Source organism: Alligator sinensis, unplaced genomic scaffold, assembly GCF_000455745.1.
Source record: "Alligator sinensis unplaced genomic scaffold, ASM45574v1 scaffold108_1, whole genome shotgun sequence".
Lineage (NCBI taxonomy): Eukaryota > Metazoa > Chordata > Crocodylia > Alligatoridae > Alligator > Alligator sinensis.
Genome location: NW_005842110.1, coordinates 401,213 through 423,959, shown reverse-complemented (window position 1 = coordinate 423,959; position 22,747 = coordinate 401,213). Strand labels below are relative to the sequence as shown.

The window sequence follows — 22,747 nt, the reverse complement described above, 5'->3', positions numbered from 1 at the left end:
GGGGGGGGCGGGGACTGGGGGTGGTCTCGCCCCATCCCCGCGGCCGCTGTGACCCCGCCCCCTTATTCTGAGGGGCTCGTTCCGTCACGCAGGGAAGGGGTGGGTCTCTTCGCTGCTTCAGTGCATGCGTGGCGGGGTTCTGACATGAGGCAGCTCCTTGTGCTGGCCCAGGCCCTCTCGCCGCAGCTGCTGGTCCCCAGCTAGCAGGGCCCCTTGCTAATGGTGGCCCAGAGTCTACCAGAATCAGCATTAATCGCCCAGTGAGGCCTGACAGCAATCCGGGAGATTTTAATGGGATATTTTAAGACAATAAAATCAATGACATGTTGGAGGGGTGGAATCTCGCAATAGCTTCAGTCAGAGTTGGCAACCCTACCCACACCACCAGTGATCCTGGTGGTGCCAGGGTCATGGCCATCCCATGTGGGCCCCTATCCCGTGAGCACTTAGGCGCTGGCTCAGGCACAAGTGCAGGCACCTCCCTGAGCCACGCATCAGCGCCCCGGGACCCCACGGCGACAGGGCTCAGAGGTTTCACCCTCCCGACACTCCTGTGAGGCAGCAAGTTATATCCCCTAAATTACAGTGGGGAAACTGAGGCAAAAGCTTTGAACGCCTTGCTCAGGCTTCATAAGTTCTGCGACAATCAAGCTGGGTTTGGTTAGTACACATTTCAAGGTCAAGTATTCTAGTCATCTCAGTGTACATTCACATGCATACAAACACACAAATCGTATAGGCTTATTGTTATCACTGATCCATTTTGTTACTCTTGTTTATTTTTTTACTACCACCAACTGGTAAAAGCCAAGAAACTCTGATGCATACCAGGGCACTGCAGCCAAGAGAAAGTTGCTTTTTAATGTAAAGAGCAAATCTGTCTTCTGATGATAAGCTACAGTTAATATTCCTTGCTATTCTCTAAGATTTTTTCCTCCTGAAGTCATCGCAATTTTATTATTAAAAAATGAAAATGAGTTCAAAATGTATTTCCTGAAATATCTTATGGTAATAACCAGAGATAAGCCAAAACAGGAACCTCATATACAAGCTCCCACATACTTTATCCTTGGGAAGAGGGGAGTATTTGATTAAAATCCTAGATTCAAACAAGTGTTTTCCTGCCAGGTCAAACACAGGATTATTTTCTCATTCTGATTTAGCTGAGAACAGCTGAACTTAAGAAATCACTTCCATTTGGGAGTGAAATCTCACCAAAAACTTTTTGTCTGATCTGACTGCTGTTAAACTAGAAGCCAGGACCTTGTCCTCTTTGGAAAGAAATGTCAGTTGAAAGCTAATCCAGGTCCTGATCCAAACACCTGCCAAGCTCACCCGTAATATCAGCTGCATTATTTGTTTAAAATATAAACAGTTTAAATCACAAACAGTTTAAACCATCCTGTTCTGATGCTAAATTAATGGACTTGATGTTTGCCTCGTGGGTGGTAAAGATATACAATGCATTTTCAAATTACTTAGGCTGTATGTGGATAAGTTACTCCTTTTTGTATGTCAATGCCAAATAAAGGCAGCAGAGTCGATTTGCACCTTATAGACTGGCTAAATCCAAGACACATAAGCTTTTGTAAGCCTGCTTACTTCATGTTACTTAGTGACTCCTTTTGGTGCATCAGTGCCAAATAAAGAAAGTTTTCTCCAGCAGATGGCAACACATCCTTAAAGCCTGAAGGATAGACATTTCTGAGATAAGGACCTGTGCTAGTTTCTTCTGGGTAGTATATAAATTATTTGGGGGAAAAAGAAGAAGTTTAATATAGATACTTGCTTTCTTTTAGAGCATTTAAGTAGGTTTAGGTAGCTTCATTGTTATTCCATTCTCATTTATTTTTATTCAGTCTTAAAACTAATATAAGATTTTGGGTTCTTTTGCCCTACTGAGGACAAAATGCAACCCAGCCAGGTCATGTCTGTTCCTTCCTCAAAGCCATCCCTTTTAATTCCAGGAAAAAATAAAGAGGTGCATCAACACTAGGACTGGGGTGGATATACTCCAGCACTTCCTCTATGTGCTCCAGAGATGTGAAATTCCTTAACAATTAGACTCCCCCTAAGTGCAACCCAAGGGTCAGATTTGATCTCCATTGTTGATGATCTCAAAAAATAATAAAGCCCTATCAATCAATCAAGGGAGATGTTAAGACAAGTAAATATTGAGATTTTCCTTTTATTTTATGTAAATATGTGTGTGTGCACGTGTGTACACAAGCCATCATATATACTCATATTACTTTTGTCTCTGATTCTTCAGAATTGCCAGTCAGATATGATGCACAGTAATGGGGGATCGGGCTCAGGATATTTTCTTTTTTGGCTGTCTTTCACATGGTAATTGTGTTTTGTTTTTGTTAAGGTTATATGATGAAAATTATCATATAGGCATTTTTCAGGAAAGGGGAAGAGGGAGGGAAGAAGAGAGGGCAGAGATATGCAATCAGCTGTCTAACAAGATGACGATGAATCAGCATTAACCTGCTTAGAACAGTGATTATGGTGGCTGGTGAGGGAGGGACATTTATTTAAATTCCTCTCGCATGTGTCCTGGTTTAATCAAGTACTCACTTCTCCTGAAAACACTCACCCTTCTAACCTGCATCCTCTCTTCCTTTGCTTCTCATTTTCTTTCCCAGAATTTCTCACTCATAATTGCATCTTTGAGCTTCTTCACAGGGCTCTAATATACAAGCAGAGTGAACCCTTTGCAAACAAACAGCATTGTCCATATAATTTCATATGCATTGTTTGTTTAAACATAACTAGATAAATCTGAATACAAACTTTACTCAATAGCTAGTACGCCTTTTTATCAGTAGTTTATATGTATTTATCACCTCAGAAAAAAGGGACTTTGGGGTTTGTTTGGTTGGTTGGTTGGTTGGTTGTTTTTTTATTGTTTTTTAATCTGGGCCCATTTACCATATTTTGCATGTGTTTCTAGTATGATTTAAATAATTCACTCACAGTTGTTACAAAAGGCTAAGATTTGGCAGTGAGTGGACATCTATGAGGTGAAGATACAAGTTAGGACCTTGGCACAACAGATTTCCCAAACTTTAAAGCAGCACCTTAGTTGTTAGGTGTGGTTTGTGGCTCCAGCTATGAAGATAGTTATAATAAGCAGGACCTAAGAGGGAAACAAGTATTTTTATTTTCATAATATTTTTTTTTTATAATATGATATACACCAGTGTACCTGATATACCTTATATACTAGAGTACTACACTCTTCAAATATGTAAGTCAAAATATCATTGTGAATCAGTATTAACTTTAGTGCAACAATTTTTTAAGCAGAAAAAGCCAAGGTCAATACCCATAACACTGGAAAACTTAGTATCTGAAGCCAATATTTGGTGTATCTGAAATGAACTTGGTCGTTTCAGTTCCGTTTCTAATAGACAGGTGTCCACATCAAAAAGCTACCATCATAAGTGGTGCTAACCATATTTTTCTGATTATATGCTAATATTCAGAGAAGTGACCCTCCTTTTTCATGTTCAGTTTTAGGAAAAGCAGATTTCTTCCCTAGATATAAGTCAATAACTACAGAAAAAAAGACCTTGAACGGCTATTGTCTTTACAAAATCCCACGGGAGAATCAAATAAGCAGGAAAAAAACAAAAGTGTCAGAAGGACTACAAATACTAAAAAACTGCTCTGAGAAATGTTTAGACTCAGTATTTGAGTATTGCATGCACATAAATACTGCAAATACAAAAGTCAAGACTGTTGGGGGTCCAATTATAGTTTGACCCCGCATACGGTTCTTTTGGAGGAAAAATTAAGAGTAGACTTATAATAAGAACAATACAGCAATTAACATCCTTCAGAGAGAGAGAGAGAGTTACCAACTTATCCATGAAGGGGATCTTTGTGGGCCAGGAAGGAATTATGTTAGAAGGCAGCTTGCACTGCAGCTGTCATAATGTGGCTCTTCACATTTGAAGAGCAGATCAGTCCCTATGGCTGTCAATCCAGCACCTTTTAGGAACTAAGATATACTGTCACTGCAAGCACAACCTCTTTCCTGAGTACTGGTTAGTCCTGTTATCTGAATCCTCTGTCTACTGTAGAGCTGTAACTACATGTTCTGTTGGAAGCTGGAAGCCAGATTGGACATGAGAAAAAAAGTCTGTGAAACAGACCTGTTTGTTTAATTGCTCAGGTTAAAGTTGGCTTACAAATCAGTTAAAAAGGGGAATCAGGCCAATACATCCATTGACTTAAGTGTGTCATTTAGTCAATAAAAATCTGTCAAGAAAAGAGGGCTCATGCACAGAAGCAGGTGACTCCTGAAAAGGTGAGTGGGAACAAAACCTGAAAACTTGCTTAAAAATTGTTTTCCAACTATTTAAGTTGGTCTAATAAAAGATATCAGATTCACCCAAAGAACCTTGTCTGCTAGTGAGAACAAAACGTTTTTTTTTCTGTAGTCTGAGTAGTACATCTTCTTACAGGACATCCATAGTGGGATACTTAATAATGTGAGAAACAAAACACTGCCAGGCTGGTCTTATCTCTTCCTGCCGCTATTAAAGCAGGAGCATTCCTACTCTTCCCTGATTTGCATGTATTTCTTCCTCTTAATAAGAAATAGTATAAAGTCTTTCCAAGATGTACTGTTCTCATAGTTATCTCACATGACAAGCAACAATTTGTTGCTTTACCTGCCCCCTACAGCAGCACTATTTCTGCCCATATATATGTCAGCTGCAGACACACCCAGCACACCTGGGGGGGGTTCACATATATATGTTTGTTCTATTGCTGGGTACCTATGATTCTGTGTTATGAGTAACAGAAACATTGAGGTTTTGTCACTACAACCACACTATACCCTCTTCAAAATCTAATAGATATAGTCAATTTGTCTTCATTTTTTGTTTCTTCCTTTTCCTCCATTTATAATTCCCCTTTCCCTCTTGCTTTCCCAGTCCTTCCTCTCCTCACATATCCTCCACAAATACACTGTAGAAATACCTTTAAGCCAATTTGAAAAACACTGCCTTCTAGAAGTGATTGTTCCTGTGCATTCAGAGTATCCTGACATAGCTTGTTCATAGTCTGCATCTGAACTAGCATTTTGTTTAAAATTTCCATTAATATAGTAATAGTAGAAGCTGTAATGTAGATCAGCCACTGCCATTTTAACTACCTTGCCGGTAAACCCTGCTCAGAACATAGCAGTAGCCTGTCTGTACTAATGCTCCTATTGATGCTAAAACTGCAAAAAAATTGCTATGCTGGTGTGAGTGCATTGGTGGGAGATTTGAAAAAAATGCTAGCATAAAAAAGGCCACCGTGTTCACTACTGTTTCCAGGAGGTTCATCCCAAGAATTGTGACAAACTAGTGCAGTCCACCATATAAAACACTTAGGCAGCTGCTCCTTGTGGATGCAAGGCATAGAATGAGCTGCAAGTTCAAGGGCTTCCAGTTGATGCCTATTTTTAGCATCGTTTTGCATAGTGCCGGCAGTGCCCCAGCATCTCTTCAGCTGAAAGGCTGCAGAAGGAGTCAGTGTGTTACGTTGGTGGCAGTCTGCCCTGCAGTCTGTGTATTCAAATCCCACAGCAGAAATTAATCCTATATCCAAGCTTGAGATTGCCATAGAGGTAAAATATGCAACTTGAGGTTTTGCTTATATTAGAGCTTCCCCTAAAAAAAAATCTCAACATTCATATGGCTCTCTCAGCTCCCCTGGAGGTGTAACACTATGGGACAAGGGTTAACAAGATGCTGGCAATCATCTGTCTTCTCGCTGTGGTATCCTCTCCCCTCTTTGTGTTTGTTCAGTTTTTTTTCTTTAGATTGCAAGAGCAAGGATTTTCTTGCCTTCTCTGTTTAGAAGTACTTAGCACATTGCAGGCACTAAGGGAAATGAATAAAAAATGGTAAAAAGGAGACCAGATTGGAAATCCCCGTAAGTATGAAAATATTTTTGCCAGATCATGGTAATCGTTTCAACTGTGTTAAGGGCTGGAATTGTTGGGTGTGACTGCATAAGGTCATATAATAAGAAAAGTGACATTCTCCGTCTCTCATCCACTTTCTGTGTAGCCATGTACAATTTAACAAAATTGCTGCTCCTATTTCTGTCTGGAAATCTTTGCCAGACATCATAGAATTTCTCTGTTGGGGCTCCCCATATTGATCTTAGAAGTACAATGTCAGTGTTCTTTAATGGAAAAAATAGTTTACAGGACTGTGCAGAGGCTAGATTTCTTAGTTGTGTTTGTATAATAAGCTGACCCAGCTCTCACCCACTGACTCCTCAATTTACATCTTCACTGACTGCCTGTCTCACATGCATACCAGCCCAGCCTCTGGCTCCTTTACTATTCATTCCACCCAGGAAGCGCACGCACCAACTGCAGAGATTTCCTCAGCTTGACAAAGGGTTTTTAAACCCAAAAACTTGCCATTTTTTTCCCCAACTATTTAAGTTGGTCTAATAAAAGATATCAGATTCACCCAAAGAACCTGGTCTGCTTATAATAGGAGGAGGCTCTCAGGTGCTACCAATAATAACAATGCCAATTATAAGTAATGAGCAATAATCATTATGGAATTGATAGTGTATGGCAAAACCTTTTGCCTGTAGGTGGCTGATTTGAATCCAGGTCAGGTAAGTAGTAATTGAAAGTCATTACTGTCTTCTGGCTGTTCACTGGCCTGAGAAATAGGAGTTTTCTGGTCAGTCTTTATTTCCCATACCATGTCTTTGTTGGCAGCCTGAGCAGGAGGAGTAAATGTCAAGTGGGGCTGGGGACCGAACTCCGGATTCATTCTCCTTCACAACAAAACCAGGCAGGGAGATCCGGAACAGAAATTCGATAGACTGGTCTAATCTAAACTGATTAAATCTGATACTACATCCAGGTCTATCTTAAACCTGGTTCTACCATTTTGAAACTGGTCTATGTGCATTGAACTTCTGTTCTGTTACAGGTTTAGACCTGTTTCCGATCATCACTTATGCCAGTTTATGTGTAATTTCTGGACCTGGTGAAACTGACACTTACTGCTTGGGCTGTACCTGTTCCGTGAGAAGAGCGTTGCAAGGCCCCAGGCCAGCACCTTTCACCAGCACTAATCACATGGAAACCATAAGGGAAAGAAAGAAGAAAAGGTGGAGAGTGAGGTTTGCAGATCAAGTTTACCAAGACATCTAAGCAGCTGAATCAGGTTGCAGGGAGCAGAGGCTGGGCTATGCAAATCAGGCTTCTGTAAACCATGACAGGTGTGGAAGTTAAGAGCTGTATTAGTTTAAAGAGAGGCGGGGTGGAGCCTACCTACTAGTGCACAGAGTTTGCTGTAGTTGCTGCCATTTCAGCTCCGAGACACTTGAAGGGATAGTGCTCTAGAGGAGCTGCTACCATGTATAGGGCTACAGTGGCTGAGCCTTGCTCCTTACCTAATCTGCTTTTCTGCCACTACCTGTGGCTTTTATAGGCCAAGTTTTGTTTTCTGACTGTAAATTTGCAGCTTCTGCCTTTTTTTAATTAACCAAACATTTGTAGCCATTTCTCAAGCCATGCCTCCCCAGGAGCTGTTGGATTATTCACCTGCCCTGAGGAGGAGGAGAAGTACCCCAAGGGGCAGTGGCTCAGAGCTGGGCATTAAATGTGTCCTAGTAGGTGATGGTGCTGTGGGAAAGACCAGCCTGATTATCAGCTACACAACAAATGGATACCCAGATGAGTACCAGCCAACTGCCTTGGACACCTTTTCAGGTAAGAACCAGGTGCCCCTGAGGATTTCTGGCTGACAGTAGTATGCTGTTTCTTCCTTGTTGATTTTTCTTCATCTTCTTATTGGCATAATAACCTTGTCTATACTTGAAACAAGTTCTTAAGGGGAAAGACATGTTTCCAAAGGGCATAACTCCAACAGTCATGGGGACTCTAGGATAGAGACTACTTCTTAAAATTTTAAATACTGTGCTATCTCACCCTGTTCAAACCCAGTATAGTCAACACGGTGCTTAAAACAGTAGCAGGAGCCATCAGTCTGTCCACTTTGTTGAGGCTCCTAAATTTAAACACTGGAGGACTGAATGGTATCAGCAAAAAGTTTTGCAATGTTTCCCTGTTGCAGGCAAAGTTTTTTAATGGAAGCATTGAAGAGGAGGCTGTAAAGAGAAACCGGTTTTGTTTCTCATGCACGACTAGGGAGTCAACCTACCTGCTTGGCTAGAGCAGGGATAGACCTACAGAACAAAATTTGTGATATGCTGGAGTCAATGAAATTGGGGGGGGGCAGTTCCTTGGGTTAATTGGCCTAGCTGCTGCTTAGCTTAAGATGGAAGGAGAGAGGCAGCCTTGCGGAGTGTTGTTATTGAAGAATATATTGCATATATTCATGATCCATGAGGGTACTAAACTCCTCAGGTAAAAAACATTGCTTCATAAAGTCTATTGAAAAAAATCTCATTGGCTTCAACAGGGTCAAGAGTTCATATTTCTATAATGTCCCTCATCACTGCGCTATTTGAGTGTTTTTTACGACTATGTGCACTGAGACAGTTACTTTCTCCGAAGACTGCTGTACCCTAGTGAGGGGATCCAGGGAAAGGAATGGCCCTCTGTTTGTTTGCATTGCTGGTTAGGGATGAGATACCTAAAAAGAGGTAGCAGGATAGATTCATCTTATCAAAGTTGTGCAATTTAGGCTTGATATATTGGAGAGCTGTATGGGAATAGCTGTTGGGAATTCATGGGTGGTTCTTTCTCTGGTGATATAAGATTCCAGGAGAGAGATTTGTATGTAAATCCCTGGAGTTTTATTGTTCTGGTTGTGGTCCAAAAGAGCGTGAGGAAATCTCCTCTGACTAGTTGCCCTGGGGCAAGGAGGTTGAATTGGAGACTGAAACCTGAGGGCTCTCCCTCCTTATGCTTTGTCTTCATTAACATAAATAATTGAGCACATAAATAAGCACTGTCTGCTAAGTTTGCTTTGCATATTAGAAGACCCTGGTGTTTGATGGCTGTCTGGAAACAACTCTATAGATGCCTTCCTGGCTCCTGGAGGGAGAGAAGGATAATATGTTATCTCCCTACTTAATTTGTGCATTCTTCTGTACTTTGAGTTGTCACTCACTAACCCTAATTCGCCAGCCTCTGACCTTCTACCCCTCAGCCAGTCTGTGCTGTGGGCCCTATCAGTCCAAAGTTGGGCAGAAGTCAGGCCAGGCATGGTCTTGGGAGACGGCTCCTTTAAGTCTCTTTCAAAAGGAGGCCCTGCCTTTAACATAATAGAAAGGGTAACATTTTCCAAAAGTATTACAAACTTTGGAAAACACTTTCAAAGTTATTGACATTAAGGAGACTGGGTTCCGGTAACTTTTAGCAGGGCTTAGTTCTGGCCTCGGGCACTTAGGAGCCTATAATGGGGGTTTCTACCAGCACAGTTAAGCCATTCAAGGTTGTGAATAGGTGTGATTATGATAGACTTGGCTGTGCTGGTAAAAGCCCCTAAGCTGCTCTCTCGCCAAGGTGCCTCTTTTGCTAGGGAGTACTGCTAATACTAGTATAATGCCCATCTTTCCAGGTGTAGCTGCAGCCATGCTGGGAGTGCTTTGCCTTGTATAGGATCATATACCAATCTATCAGAAAAGTGCCCCCAATGTAGGCATTAAGTCACTCTTGAAATCGGGGCTTAGGCTTCTAAATCATTTAAACGCTTTGGAAAATGTCAGCCCTTTTGCTGTATGACCATCTTTTATCAATGATTTAAAAACAAAGCCCTGATGCAGACAGGGCTTAAGCATGTTTTAAAATTAGTTGATAAAGAATTTTTTCTTTAATACTGAGCTCCTGCCTCTCTCGTTACTTTCTTTGTGGATAAGGTCTAAAAGGTTTTTTTGGTTTTGTTTGGTTTGTTTGTTTGTTTTTTTTAAAGAATCCTGCTTGTGTTACACTTTTCCTTTTTCTAGTTTTTCTAGAAGTATATTATAAAGTCTTCTGTTCTAAACTGATGGCAGAGGGTCACCAAAGATGTCCTTTTGCCAAAATGGTTATTGCCACTGACACTGAGTAGGTGTTAACTAAAGAGGAGTTGGAAGACAGATTCAAAATACCTTCTCCTCTGCTACTGAGCTCTTGGTTGTCTAGACTCTCATAAATGACATTTTATGAGCTCTTCAGTCATCAGAACGGAGCAAAGTGGGCTCAAACTTTTAACATTTCAAAAAGTAAAAAGGTAGAAACAAGCTCTTAAAATTCATTCTTTTTCTGATCTCCTTTATCTGTTGTAAAGAAGCACAAAGTGGCATAAGCACAGCTCTTTCTTTAGCCTGACTGTTCTAAGCTAGAGATGAGCTCAGTTCAGGTTTGGCTGTGGATAAGGGAGCAAGGTAACTGTTGTCCCTCTGCTCTCACAATACTAACATGGTCAGTTTAGGAGACTGGAAGTATCATTGGACACTTCTAGTGACTGTATCAGTATCTTCTAAAGCAGGGGTGGGCAAAATGCAGGCTGGATGCAGCCCACCAGGCCATTTTATCTGGCCTGCAAGGCCCCTAAAAAAATTTCAGAAAATTAATATTTATCTGTCCCTGGCTGCCTGTCATGTGGCCCTCGATGGCTTGCCAAAACTCAGTAAGCAGCCCTCCATCCAAAATAATTGCCCACCCCTGTTTGGCATGAAGGCAGTGACAACTGTAGCTCAAAGAACCTAGTTGCCCTACCTATATGTGAAGTAAACCTAACTGTCTACAACTTTGAAATTGGAGAGAGACCTGCAAGGGCCTGGCATCCATGACAATTGGGACTTTTTTTTCACATTTGGGTGTCACCTATTGCCTACACTAAATCTAGATCTTAACTCTGCAGCTTGTTATCTCTAGTTCTAAACAATATACCATAAAGCCAGCACCAGTTGGGGAGTGATTTCATACAAAAGATGGGTGTTTAAATACCTGGGTAATGCTAAGAAACAGGGCTGCTACCCAGCCACTGTCTCTGTCCCACCTTCTGCTGGTGTCACATTGAGCTAGATCAGCAGTGAAATATGCACTCTGTGACCTTTCCCCAGCAGACTTTCCTGTTCTGCCTGCTCTTTCTTTTGTACTGAACCCTGGTATCTTTCCACAGGTGTGTATGCTGCAATAGTGGTAAGGCCAGCATTTCGGTAGAAGTCGAGTTGTGAGCATGGCTTGTGCTAGCAGGGAGGAACTTCCTCAGGCCAGCACTGTTGCAGGAGATAAATTATACTTCATATTTATGTGGTACCTTTCTTCTGAGGATCACTAAATGTTTCCCCATGTGTTACTTGCCTCCTTCAATATCCCTGGTAGGTGGTGAAGAAATAATATACTAAAAGAGAAGTACCCAGTGCCTTGAAAGATCAAGTCAGAATCTGAACAGTTCCTTTGATCAGGAATAGTTTCTCTTCCTCCCCTGGGGCAAAGATGTGGCAACAACTTGACTGTCCTGTAGCCATAAGGAAACTGTAGTTTCTCATAGCCTGGTAGGAGAGAATTGTGGTCTTGCCTTCCTCCCTCTCCCCCATCCCTCTTCATTCTTGCTGTGGGGGGAAGATGTCTTGTATTCAAAAGCTTGTCTAACTTTATCCCAACAATGTAGTTGGTCCAGTAAAAGATATCACCCTAAGAAGTCCTTCCCCCTCACAGTTCATTATTTTGTCTTTCATTTGCTTTTTCTGTCACAGTCTTCTGTCAGTAACAAAGATCTTTCTTCTCCCCAAGAGTGTGTATGAGGTCAGTTATTAACTATAGGTGTCAGAAACAACCTGAAGAGTAAGAAAAGATGCTTCTTTAAGGAAACAAAAGCAAAGTCCTCCAACAAAGTGAATGACTGCTAGCCTGTGCCCACTGTCACCTTAGTACAGGATCCTTCGTCAAGCCAGTGCTATTTTCACATTCTGTCAAGACTCTAATAATATATAATTTTCCACTCACTCCCCCTCTATAAGTTGCTCTTAGTTCTAGCCTCCTGTCACTGTTGTCTGAACTGTTAAATAGTCAGACGGTTTAACTCTGAATTTCCACTGGAAGGATACACACTACCTAATCTGAGGCAGCAGGGGCTTGTTAAGGCTTCCTTTGACTAGGGAACAATAATACAAATACAAAATCTGTCTAATTTACCTCTGACATCTTCACTGGTGGTAGAAATGGTAGCAGCTATTGATTCTCGGCCTTTCGGCTCAGATCAGGTGTAGACTAGAGGTGACAAGAACACCCAAACTCTATAAAAACATAAGGACTCAGGGTGCAGATGGGCCCTGAAAAAAATTTCTGGAGGAACTCTGACACAATTATTTCCTTTTTAAGCAACTGTTGTTTAACCATTTTCTCATGTCTGTTGCTTTCCTCAGCTGGGGTGCTGTATATACAGCATCTCCAAAAAAAAAAAAAAAAAAAAAAAAAGTCTTTATAAAGTCCAATCTCGGGTCCAAGGAATGGATGACTTGAGAAGCCAGACAGGGCAGATCACTATAAGTCTATAAGAGAAGCTCACAGATCATGTCCTTCCCTGACTGTTGTTTTAAAGTGTGGGAGAAAAACATTAAATTATGGCTTGGGTAATGTTTGACTAAAGGCTATCCCTAGAGAAGGCACTTGTATCTGAATGTCCTGGAAAAAAACTCCCTTAAGATGTTGAAACAATCAAAGAAGAAACTGTCCTTTGCTTAAACCACTTCAGGTTTCCCAATGGTCTCTATGCCTGCTAGGACAAGCTATGGGGGTGTTTTTTTTTTTTGTTTTTTTTTAAGTGAGACTTTTATAATACTTGGACAGGGTGAACATGTGCAATAACACAGAGTGATTTACTATAAAATTGATCCAGTTTGATAATTCAGTAGGACAAAAAACAGAAGCTGGGAGGGAGGAACTGATGCATGTGGATCAGAGACTTAAGTGCATGCTCATCCCCCTTCTCTCTCTCTCTCTTTTTTTACAGTGCAGGTCTTGGTAGATGGAGCCCCTGTTCGGATCCAGCTCTGGGACACAGCTGGACAGGTAAGATCATTAAGCTAAACTGAGGGAAAACCAATGCCTGGAGATTTGACAAGTGTGTAGGACAGGACTTATTAGCAGGTCTTGTGGGAAGGATTATGTACAGATTTGAAAGAAGGACATGTATGAGTACTGACATCATCATCATCGTCAAACCAAACTGGAGAGTTTCTTGTCCCTGAGCCTTGGCCCTCCAAAATGATGTAGAAGTGACATGGAGGGACCACGGTCTCATCGGTGTAGATCTGTTCCTAGAGTTTAGGCAAAATCTTAAGTGGCTGCACACAGCCTGTCAATCCCCCACAATAGATACTGACCTCAGCCTGGCACAGGAGATGTACTTTATCAGTGTCACCATGCCACTGGAGCATGCATATGGTAAAGGGCCTTCCAGGGGAGGGGTGCTCTTTGGAGAGCTGCTTATCACTGAGAAGAGCTTATCTCATGTAGAGTGAAGAAATCTGGCCCCAAGTGCATGCTTGTCATGTCTTGCTATATCTGTCATTTCTGAGATGCTGAGAGCATATTCCTAGTGTGAAGGAGTTACTGTAGTTTCTTACTGTGAGGGTTCCTTCATCTTCTTTCCCTCTTCCCCTGTAGGAAGACTTCGATTGCCTCCGCTCACTCTGTTATTCTGACACGGATGTCTTCCTTGTCTGCTTCAGCGTGGTGAACCCCAGCTCCTTCCAAAACATTACTGAGAAATGGATCCCTGAGATACGGACTCATAACCCAGGGGCCCCGGTACTGCTAGTGGGGACGCAAGCTGACTTGCGGGATGATGTCAATGTCCTGATCAGCCTGGACCGCTACCATGGCAAGCCTGTGCCCAAGCCTCAGGCTGAAGGCCTGGCTGAGAAAATCCGGGCTGAGGCCTATGTGGAGTGCTCAGCTCTGACCCAAAAGAACCTGAAAGAAGTCTTTGACACAGCCATTGTGAGTGCTGTTGAGCACAAAGCGCAGCAGGAAAAGAAAATGACGGCCAAAGGGATCAAAACCCTCTCCAAGTGCCGCTGGAAGAAATTTTTCTGCTTTGTCTGAAGCTAGTTTGAGAGAGGGGAGGGGAAAAAAACACCATGCCAGCACTAGCTCTATACTTTGGAGTGACTGGTCCTATGGCTCCAGCAAGGAGGCGGCTATGAGCTCCTGAGGCTGGCAGGCCTGGCTCTTGCTGGGTGTCGGCATGCCATGCCTAGGAAACATGAAATGGACTTCATTGCACCAGGCTATTGAATGGTCCATACAGCGTTAAGCACCTGGAAGATATGCTTGTGGTGCCCCAGATCAATGGGAGCTTTTAATACACTACACTAAGATTCAGGGCTACCAAGTGAGCCGGCTTCATGATGTCAGATGTGTGGTGTAACCAGTTTCTTGTTTGAAACTACCTAAAAGTCCTGTCCCAGCATTGTCCAACTCTGGTGTAATACCTGGGCTTTCTCTACTCCAGCTGTTCTAAAGTCTTGATTGAGAATAGGGTGAGGGCTTTTTGGGAGACCACAAGGTGGGCTGATGAGTCTAAAAAGTAGATCTCGGGTTTTCCCTCTAGTTCTGATCACTAAAGAAGATGGTGTTGTCTAGATAAATAAAGTAGTGCTCTTTTTTTACAGACCCTTTACCAGGGATTTCAAATACCTTTCAAGAGGGATTACACCTGAGGTATATCCCAGGAAAAGCCTAAAGGGAAGCACCCTACCAGCCTTATTAATTCATAAAGGGGCTCCCTGGCACAGTACATTATAGAGCTATAGCCACATGTTCAAAGTTAACGCTACTTAGGGCCCCTCCCCTGTTTGGGATGCCCTTGTAATTGATGTACAGAGGAGCACATAGACAGTGGTTTGATCTGAGGAGCCTGAAATGCAGCAGGGAAGTGAAACATGGGCAGAAAGAAGACAGAAGCAGGTAGTGGGAGAAGCATGTAGTGGAAGGAAAAGAAAAATGTGATGCAAAGGAGATGGAGGAAAGGGAAAGAAGGAAGGAAGCAAAAGAAAAAGGAAAGGAGGAAATGGGAAGGGGATGAGGAGGAACTAGGAAGGAAATCTTTTATCCTGTGACTATAGTTGTGAGATGTAAATAAGAGATTCTTTTGAGCAATAACAAAAAATTGCTAATGACCTTACCTTATCTCTTCCTGCCCCCCTCCCACCCCGGGCAAGGTATCATTGGTGCCTTGAGATCAATCTTCAGTGGGCATACTGGAGGTAGGGGCAGGGGAGAGGGCATGGTTTCTTTTCAAATCAAATCCTTAATTTGGGTGCTGTACAAAAGAGCAAGAGAGTGAAGTTCACCTTACCTCATTCAAGCCCTGGCCCTTGTGGCTGCAGAATGAGACCTGAGGTTTATAGCTCCTCGTCTCTCCTGCTGCTTTCTTAAAAGTCACACTGAAGCCAAGAACTGAAGAAGGAAACCCATAAGGTTCTGACCATATGGAGAAATCCATGGTGTCTGCTCTATGACCTGTCCTGGGAAGGAGCCTGTTCTGTCTCTGCCCCTGCTCCCCCTTACAGCAGAGCTCAAGCTCCTAATGAGTTATTCACAGTTCTCATTACTGAACCTTTTTTCCATGTCTGAAATCTTTCATAAAGACATTTTGCTCCAGTTCATGTGACAAGGAGTATGGCAGGCCTGCCTAGCAATGAATCCCAGCATGAGGCAGCAAGCTATCTTTCTTTGGGCACTCACTTGTGTGTTCTGTCTCTGGAAATAGTGTGTTAAATACTTTAGCTAGTCAATAGAGGCCAGAATGTGGCCCTGATCTAAATGCTGTGCATACAGGTCTTTGACAGTTTCCCCAACCACTTATAATCGCAGAGGTACAGCATATGAAAGAACCAAGCTCTGAACATGCAATGCAAAGTCATTCAGCCCAGGATGGAGGCCTATAGTCTGCATGGGTTGCATCCTTCTGTTAAAGATGAGGGTGGCTGGAGTTGTTCCATGTTGTACAAACTTGCCACTGAGCCCCTCCCTAGACCTGCAAAGCTTGGGCATCTCTTCCCTTATAAATGAACATGCCCCCACTGGTGCTAAAGCTTAAATTAATTCAATTGGATCAAGTTAGGCTGTGCCAGGCTCTAGACAATGCAGATGAGCAGCTGGAACTGAAGAAGTATCCTGGCATGTATTGCCATTATGCCTTCTTGGGCAGGACGCTGTAAATTGAGCATCACTCTTAGTCACTGACGTATTGCTGTGGGTATTTCTGTACAGTGTAGGGCAACACTGCTGTCCATTTAGTTCAGTTTGTATATTGGGTCTTTATGCATTTCCATACTCTGTGAGCACAAGCACCAAGATGTGGGCTGACATCAACCTTGTCATCCTGAGGATCAATTCCAATGGTAAAGGCACCTGTAGGATCCCCTGGGGAGCAATGGATTTCTCGCATTCCTCAGTGTGGAAAAGGTGTGGGGAGGGGAGCAGGCATTGTCCTGTAGTACCTCTACATAATCCAGGAGTTGCTTTGTCTTGGGAAAGAAGCTGTACTGTTAAAGAGCTGCTTTCTTCCACCAGTGACTGTCTGTCTAATGTTTATTCAAATAAAATGGTTCTATTTAAGTATGGCTGAAGTCTGCTCCTAATTTCACTAGTGGTAAGTGACAGGGGGCCTGATGAAGGAAATGGGATTGTTCTATGTGGCAGACACCAATGTAGCAGAGCTTGTCTTCTCCCTCATTAACCCCCATCCCCAGCTACTTTTTCCTGGCCCATTTTTTCATTAGCACTGGTGATTTTTATCCTCTCTGCTCTCCAGTCCAATGCATTGATGTCTTGCAGCAATGAGAAGCTGGATGTCTCCCACCTGTATCTGGGGGAGAGCTGGGAAGCCAGGCTGCTAGAGAGGAATTTAGCAGGAAGTTGAAGAATCAGTGGAAAAGAGATACACTGAAGGATGGGTGGGTGCTACTGCAAATCCATGACAGGAAGTGGGGGCTATTGCTGAAACACTGGTATGGGAAGGCTTCCTGGGAGCTGGACTGATTTGTTTTGCTCCTTCTGTGAGGTGCCCCAAGTTCAACCAGCCCCTGAATGTGTTGGTTGTGTTTTGTTTCTATTAAAAATGAAGCAAAAAAAACCACACATCTGTGTAAAGATCAATGCTGGAACCTGTAGGCTGCACAGAGACTAGGCCTAGCCTTGCTGCTTGCCACAGGGCTGCCCCTGATTATTAACTATTAAAGATGGGGGAATGATCTGCAATTGGAAGTAACAGCAAGGTGTGAATGAGCTCAGAGTGATTCCGTCCAAAGACCCACATCCTGTCATGTGAACAGCAAAGTGCCTAAAAGCTCCTGGAGACACCATCAATGAATAAGTCTGAACTAACAAAAGGAAGCTGTTTTTACAGCTTGCAGTCTCATGTTAATGTGTTGTTGGAATGGCCAAACTCATACTAACAGAAGGCAGGGGAGATTTGCACCTTTGAGATTAACTAAATCAGAGATGTATAGTATAAGTTTTCATAAGCAAAGGGCTTACTTCATCAGATGCTGTCTATAGGGTGCAAGTCTCCCCTGCCTTCTGCCTGACTTCAGACTAACACTGATACCTCCCCTAAAATCATACTGGGCAATGGGCATCTTTAAGCCTTATCTGCTCTTGCCCTGGCCACCTCATGTAGTAGCAGACCCAAGGTGCAGCCTGGTAATCATTTGAGCTATGGCCCAGTTCAAACATGACTTGGCCTTGCTAGGCAGATTCACCCATGTTCCAGCTGTGTCTTGGGATCATGCTAAGGCCTTGAACAATGGGATGGAGCAGACCCAGAGGTGTGACAATGAGAATGAGGCTTGGGTTTGAATCAATATCATCTGCTCCAGGCAGGTTTCACTACAGAGGGTCTGGCCTGACCCAGAGAGAGACTTGTTTAATAAAATTGCCTTGCTGTATGCATGCTTCCATGCATTTTTCATGGATTTTAAGGCCAGAAGGGAGCCTGATAGTCATTTAATCTGATCTCCTATATCAGTGGGGGGGGCAACCTTTTTAGCAGCCACGCTATAAATTAGCCTTGCACACTTGCCAAGTGCCTCTCCAACCCCTTTCCCTTAACTGATCTTCTGCACAGCTTCCTGCTCCCTACCTCATCTGATGCTCTACTTTCTGCTTCCTACCGTCTGCCACTGTGTTGCCTTTCCCCTTCCTAATCTGCCATGACAAACACAGAGGCTGCCTGTGCCATTTGCAGCATCCACACTGAAGGCTGGCCCTGTCCTATATAATATAAGCAGTAAACTTCAAAGAAAAAATATGTACAAAATAGATGGTGCATCTCTTATTTGCCCACAGATCCATGCCCTGACTCCTGGTCATCACTGTCCTGTCTGTCTGTCTTACATGCACTCAAGTAAATGCTGGAGACTTTTAAGGAAATACTTGTAACTATGAGCTACATGGTTGTGTGAGGCCATTTTTTCTCCCTGGTTCCATCAGCCCAGTCCTACTCTCATTTGATGTACTCAGGGCTCTGTTCCTACTGCAAAGTTTCTGCCCTTCTTACACGCACAGCCCACCTGGTCTGTTTACACCGAGGACATAGTTCGGGATACACCTGGTTTGCCCGCTCTTCAGCTCTGCCAGGATTTAAAATGTTGAGGGCAGGTGACAAACTGCTGATGCTGCTTTAAGCACCATGGTCACATAACCCTGCTTAGAGTAGTTGTTCTAGTCACTGCTGGTAGCCATGCACTTATCCGCACTTATCTGCACAAGAACCCCCAACATTGTTAGCTCTGATAGAGCTGAGCTCTCCTGTCAGCAAGCATGGGAAAACATCCCTGCTGTAAAAAGGGTCCTTTTGTTTCTTGTATGGAGCAACACACCCTAAATAAGCTTAGCGGTGCCTAATTTGCTCCCAGCTGGCAGGGCATCCCTGTGCTTCCTCTAAACACTGGCTGGGAATTAATCATCAAAGTGCCAGCCATTCAATGCAGCCTCCTTTTAGCTGCAGGTGGGACAAGGCTTTAGGGTCCCTGTAACATATGCTTAGGGCCTGTTGACACTGCAAAACCAAGCTGTGTTTTTACCATATCAGGGGACTGCTTGGTTGCCATGGATGCAGTAGCAGAGCTGAATTTGCTGCGCAGCTGAAACATTTGGTGTCAGAATGGCACTAATTAAAACTCCTCACAACCTTGTCTAAATGCAGCTCTCACCAAGAGGGCTCAAGCAATGCTCACCCTGGCTACAACGTGGCTTGTTTCCCATTTTACAAGAATTATATAACTGTTAAAATGCTATACTATAGACTGTGAGGATAAAACAGGTGTATAAGAACTACTGTACTAGAGTGCAGCTAGCAAGAACCTTGTTTTAGCTCCAACTTGCAGTGCAGCTCTGATCCTTTAACAGAAATCAGAGAGCTGTCCCATCCTGCATCTGGTCCTCCTCAAACCTGCTTGCTCATGTTCACTACAGAGTGCAGCCCAGGGCTTTCTGTATTAGCCAAGTATTCCCATCACATTAATACTGTATTGCACTACCAAAGATCTATTGCACAAAAAGAGGTATGTTTCAACCTATCCCTTAGACAGGTTCCTTTTACTATCACCTCATGTGATTGTCAGTTCCCAGGGTGACACTTTGCCCTTTCCAGCTTGGCCTAACTGGTTCTGGAAGCCAAGGATGAGATGTGGGCCCCATCTTTCTTCTCCCTTCCCCCTTGCAACCTGGCCCCCAGGGCTGTTGTGCTCTGCAATACACGTGTTTCTGCTTATATGGTGGAGCATCACTTTTTGGAAATTTGGCTCAGAAACAAGTTTCACCGCAAGACACTGAGCCAGGTTGTTTCTTTCCCATGAGATAATCTTGGGCGGGGCAGACAATCTCTTAAAATTAAAACACAATGAAAATAAATGGTTTCCCAGGGGTTATCATAAATCCTTCTTCTTTTGTTTTCTCAGGAGCCAAGCCAGGGGTTTATCACCAGCTCCATGTCACACAGGATAACTCTACCATCTCCAGAAGAGCTCAGCCTCAGTGCTAAGTTTCCAATTCTCAGCAGAGCTGGGGTGGAGTCATGCCTGCTGCTCCTCCAGCTGTGTATCAGCAATATAAGCCACCCTGTAGGAAATCCAGTGGTTGCCAAAGGAATTGGACTTCATGCCAGAAGTGGGAGGGGTGGGAAAACACATCCTTTTTATACAGGAGCATCTTTAGGCCTGCAAAGGATTAAGGATGTGCAGGACAGAGGGCTTCACAACCTGCTCAGTTTTGTTGAATACTGGAATATTGGAGAGAGGGGTCAACTGTCCTTCCTAAACAAGTCCCCACTACATCCAATCCTGCGGCAGCTGGGAGATGTTGGCCAGAAGTGCTCAGGCCCCCTTCACCCGCAGCTGCTGCTTGGTTGTCCAGTATTTATGCTCTGCCCTGTGACATATTTACAACCCATTGGTTTCTACAGTCTCTGAATACAGTGGCTCCACTTCTGCTCAGGCTTTCAACAACTGACCTGTGTGGAGTTAGGCCCTGCTAAATCAAGAAGAAGCAAGAGCAGTGCCAGGTCTAGCAGAAAGAACTAGCACATACTAGTCTAATTACTGCCTGTGTCACAATTGTGCAGCTCTCCAAAACACAGTGCGACAGACACTGCCAAGGGCAAAAATGGGCCCTTGATTGTCTAACTGGGCCTTCTTTTGTCCTATGGGTAATTTGTTATCTCCCTTAAAACATAGCTAGAACAGGGCCCTTGATATATATGTCTAGACCACATATCAGAGGTTTCCCAATACTCCTCCAGATTCACTCGCTGGTGATGGCAGGACATTAGTTAGACAGGACTCTAGGTAGTGATTGTTGTTTTAAGTTCGGTGTTGGCTCTGCTGGCTCAGAGTAGGTTTACCCAATCCAGAGGTCAATGGCATTCATCTAGACCAGAGGTTCTCAAACTGTGGTCTGTGGACCACCACTGGTCCACAAGCTCCATTCAAGTTGTCCACAGAAAGGTTGTGGAACAACAAAGACAAATGCAAGGTACTCCACCTAGAGAGGAGGAATCCCCAGCACACCTATAGGTTGGGGGATGACCTTTGGGGGATGCCCTCCTCAGCAGCTCAGCAGCTGAGAGGGATCTTGGAGTCATAGTTGCCTCCAAGATGAACATGAGCCGACAGTGTAACGAAGCCATCAACAAAGCCAATCTCACCTTATCGTACATTAGCAGATGCATGACCAACAAACAGATCGAGGGAGGTGATGCTCCCCCTCTACGCGGCACTAGTCAGGCCACAGTTGGAGTATTGTCCAGTTCTGGATGCCGCATTTCAAGAGGGATGTGGAGAATCTGGAGAGGGTACAGAGAAGGGCCACTCATACGATTAGTGGCCTTCATACAAAACCCTACGAGGGGAGGTTGAGAGATCTGGATCTCTTCAGCCTTTACAAGAGATGTCTGAGGGGAGACCTTGTAGCAACCTATAAGTTTAGCAACGGAGGACAACAGAGAGTTGGAGATGCGCTATTTACCAGGGCACCCCTAGGAGTAACTAGGAATATTGGGTACAAACTAGTGGAGAGTAGACTCAGGTTAGACATTAGGAAGAAATTTTTCACAGTAAGGGTGGCCAGAATCTGGAACAGGCTGCCAAAAGAGGTGGTACTATCACCTAACTTGGAGGTCTTCAAGAGGAAGCAAATAGGCACCTGACTGGGGTCGTCTGACCTCGGTCCTTTTCCTGCATGGGGCGGGCGGTCAGACACGATGATCCTTCGGGGTCCCTTCCAACTCTACAATCTATGAATCTAAGAATATCTGTACTTGGCCCTGCACTTGATGTAATTTTTCTGATGGTGAAGATCAAAGCTGTTTTGATGATGATGCCAAAAAATGTTTATTAAATGGTCCACCAAGACTCTTAGCAATTTTCAACTGGCCCACAAAAAAAAAAAGTTTGAGAACCACTGATCTAGACAAAGACCCCAACCTTTTGTAGCACACCAGAGCTAAACTGCTGGTGACAACAGTCAGCTCTTACAGAAGTCAACCTAGTATCATTAAGGATATGGTGTAGGAAAACACCAGCATTTCATACCCTGGCACAAGGAAAAACTTCCAGGGCTGGTAGAATTCTAAGGAATCTAAATTGCATGAACCTGGAGACTGAGTTCTTCTCTCTCATCCAAGGGGAAAAGGCAGCTCTGAGGAACAATGATGCAGCAGCCTGTAGAAGCCAGACTTTTGTGACTCCTGAGACTTGGTTCCCTGTTCCCCCCTATCGGGGGTGATCCCTGTAGGGCCAGACAAGAGTCTAGAAAACTTGTCTATAGCTACAGAACAAGCTGTAGTCTTGGGACAAAGATACTATTGCAGCACACAAGACATTCTAATGCTCAGGTTAGGTTATAGGGAGCTGGCTGTACTTACCAGAAACTGCATGTGTCTGCCGAAACGTGGGAATGTACCCCACTACAGGAGTTGCTACACTATATCCCTAAAGTACTGCAGTAGCCTTGGGAGGCTGTGCCCTGGATTGCAGAAATAGCACATTCATTTTCCCCTGAAGTGACTCGGTAAGTGCCTGGGGCAATACGATGACGCACTGCACACCTTAGATCATTTTCATGGGAATAGACTCGTGAGACACAGGGAGAGTTTCCCTGACTCTTTCTCTCCCAGCACTTCAGTCCTTGTCAGCACTCACAGCACAGATTTCCTAAGATAACCAAAAGCCTTTAACAATCACAGTGAACCTAAGCTTTGAAGCCCAGCCAATCCTTGCCGTGAATAAAGAGTAATCC

General features: G+C 43.7%; 2 protein-coding genes across 2 annotated transcripts in view; one reads left to right on the top strand and one right to left on the bottom strand.

The window, feature by feature from the left end:
* The window catches only part of VPS18 (VPS18, CORVET/HOPS core subunit), a 12,014-nt gene extending 10,407 nt beyond the window's left edge, over window positions 1-1,607 (bottom strand). The window contains exon 1 of the mRNA XM_025205311.1: window positions 1,603-1,607. Within this exon, the coding sequence (XP_025061096.1) occupies window positions 1,603-1,607 (5 nt within the window). The remainder of the gene's footprint in view (window positions 1-1,602) is intronic.
* A 5,692-nt stretch (window positions 1,608-7,299) lies between these two features.
* RHOV (ras homolog family member V) lies at window positions 7,300-15,891 on the top strand. The gene is made up of 3 exons (XM_006024596.2): window positions 7,300-7,756; window positions 12,951-13,009; window positions 13,607-15,891. Exons 1-3 carry the CDS (start codon window positions 7,558-7,560, stop codon window positions 14,045-14,047), a joined length of 699 nt encoding a protein of 232 aa, XP_006024658.1. The 5' UTR covers window positions 7,300-7,557; the 3' UTR covers window positions 14,048-15,891.
* The last annotated feature ends 6,856 nt before the right edge of the window (window positions 15,892-22,747 follow it).

What these genes read in the sequence shown, in the direction of transcription:
- RHOV (XM_006024596.2), top strand. Translation starts at nt 7,558, where the DNA reads ATGCCTCCCCAGGAGCTGTTGGATTATTCACCTGCCCTGAGGAGGAGG. An exon ending in TGCCTTGGACACCTTTTCAG is followed by an intron (nt 7,757 to 12,950) that starts GTAAGAACCAGG and finishes CTTTTTTTACAG; the next exon opens with TGCAGGTCTTGGTAGATGGA. An exon ending in TCTGGGACACAGCTGGACAG is followed by an intron (nt 13,010 to 13,606) that starts GTAAGATCATTA and finishes CTTCCCCTGTAG; the next exon opens with GAAGACTTCGATTGCCTCCG.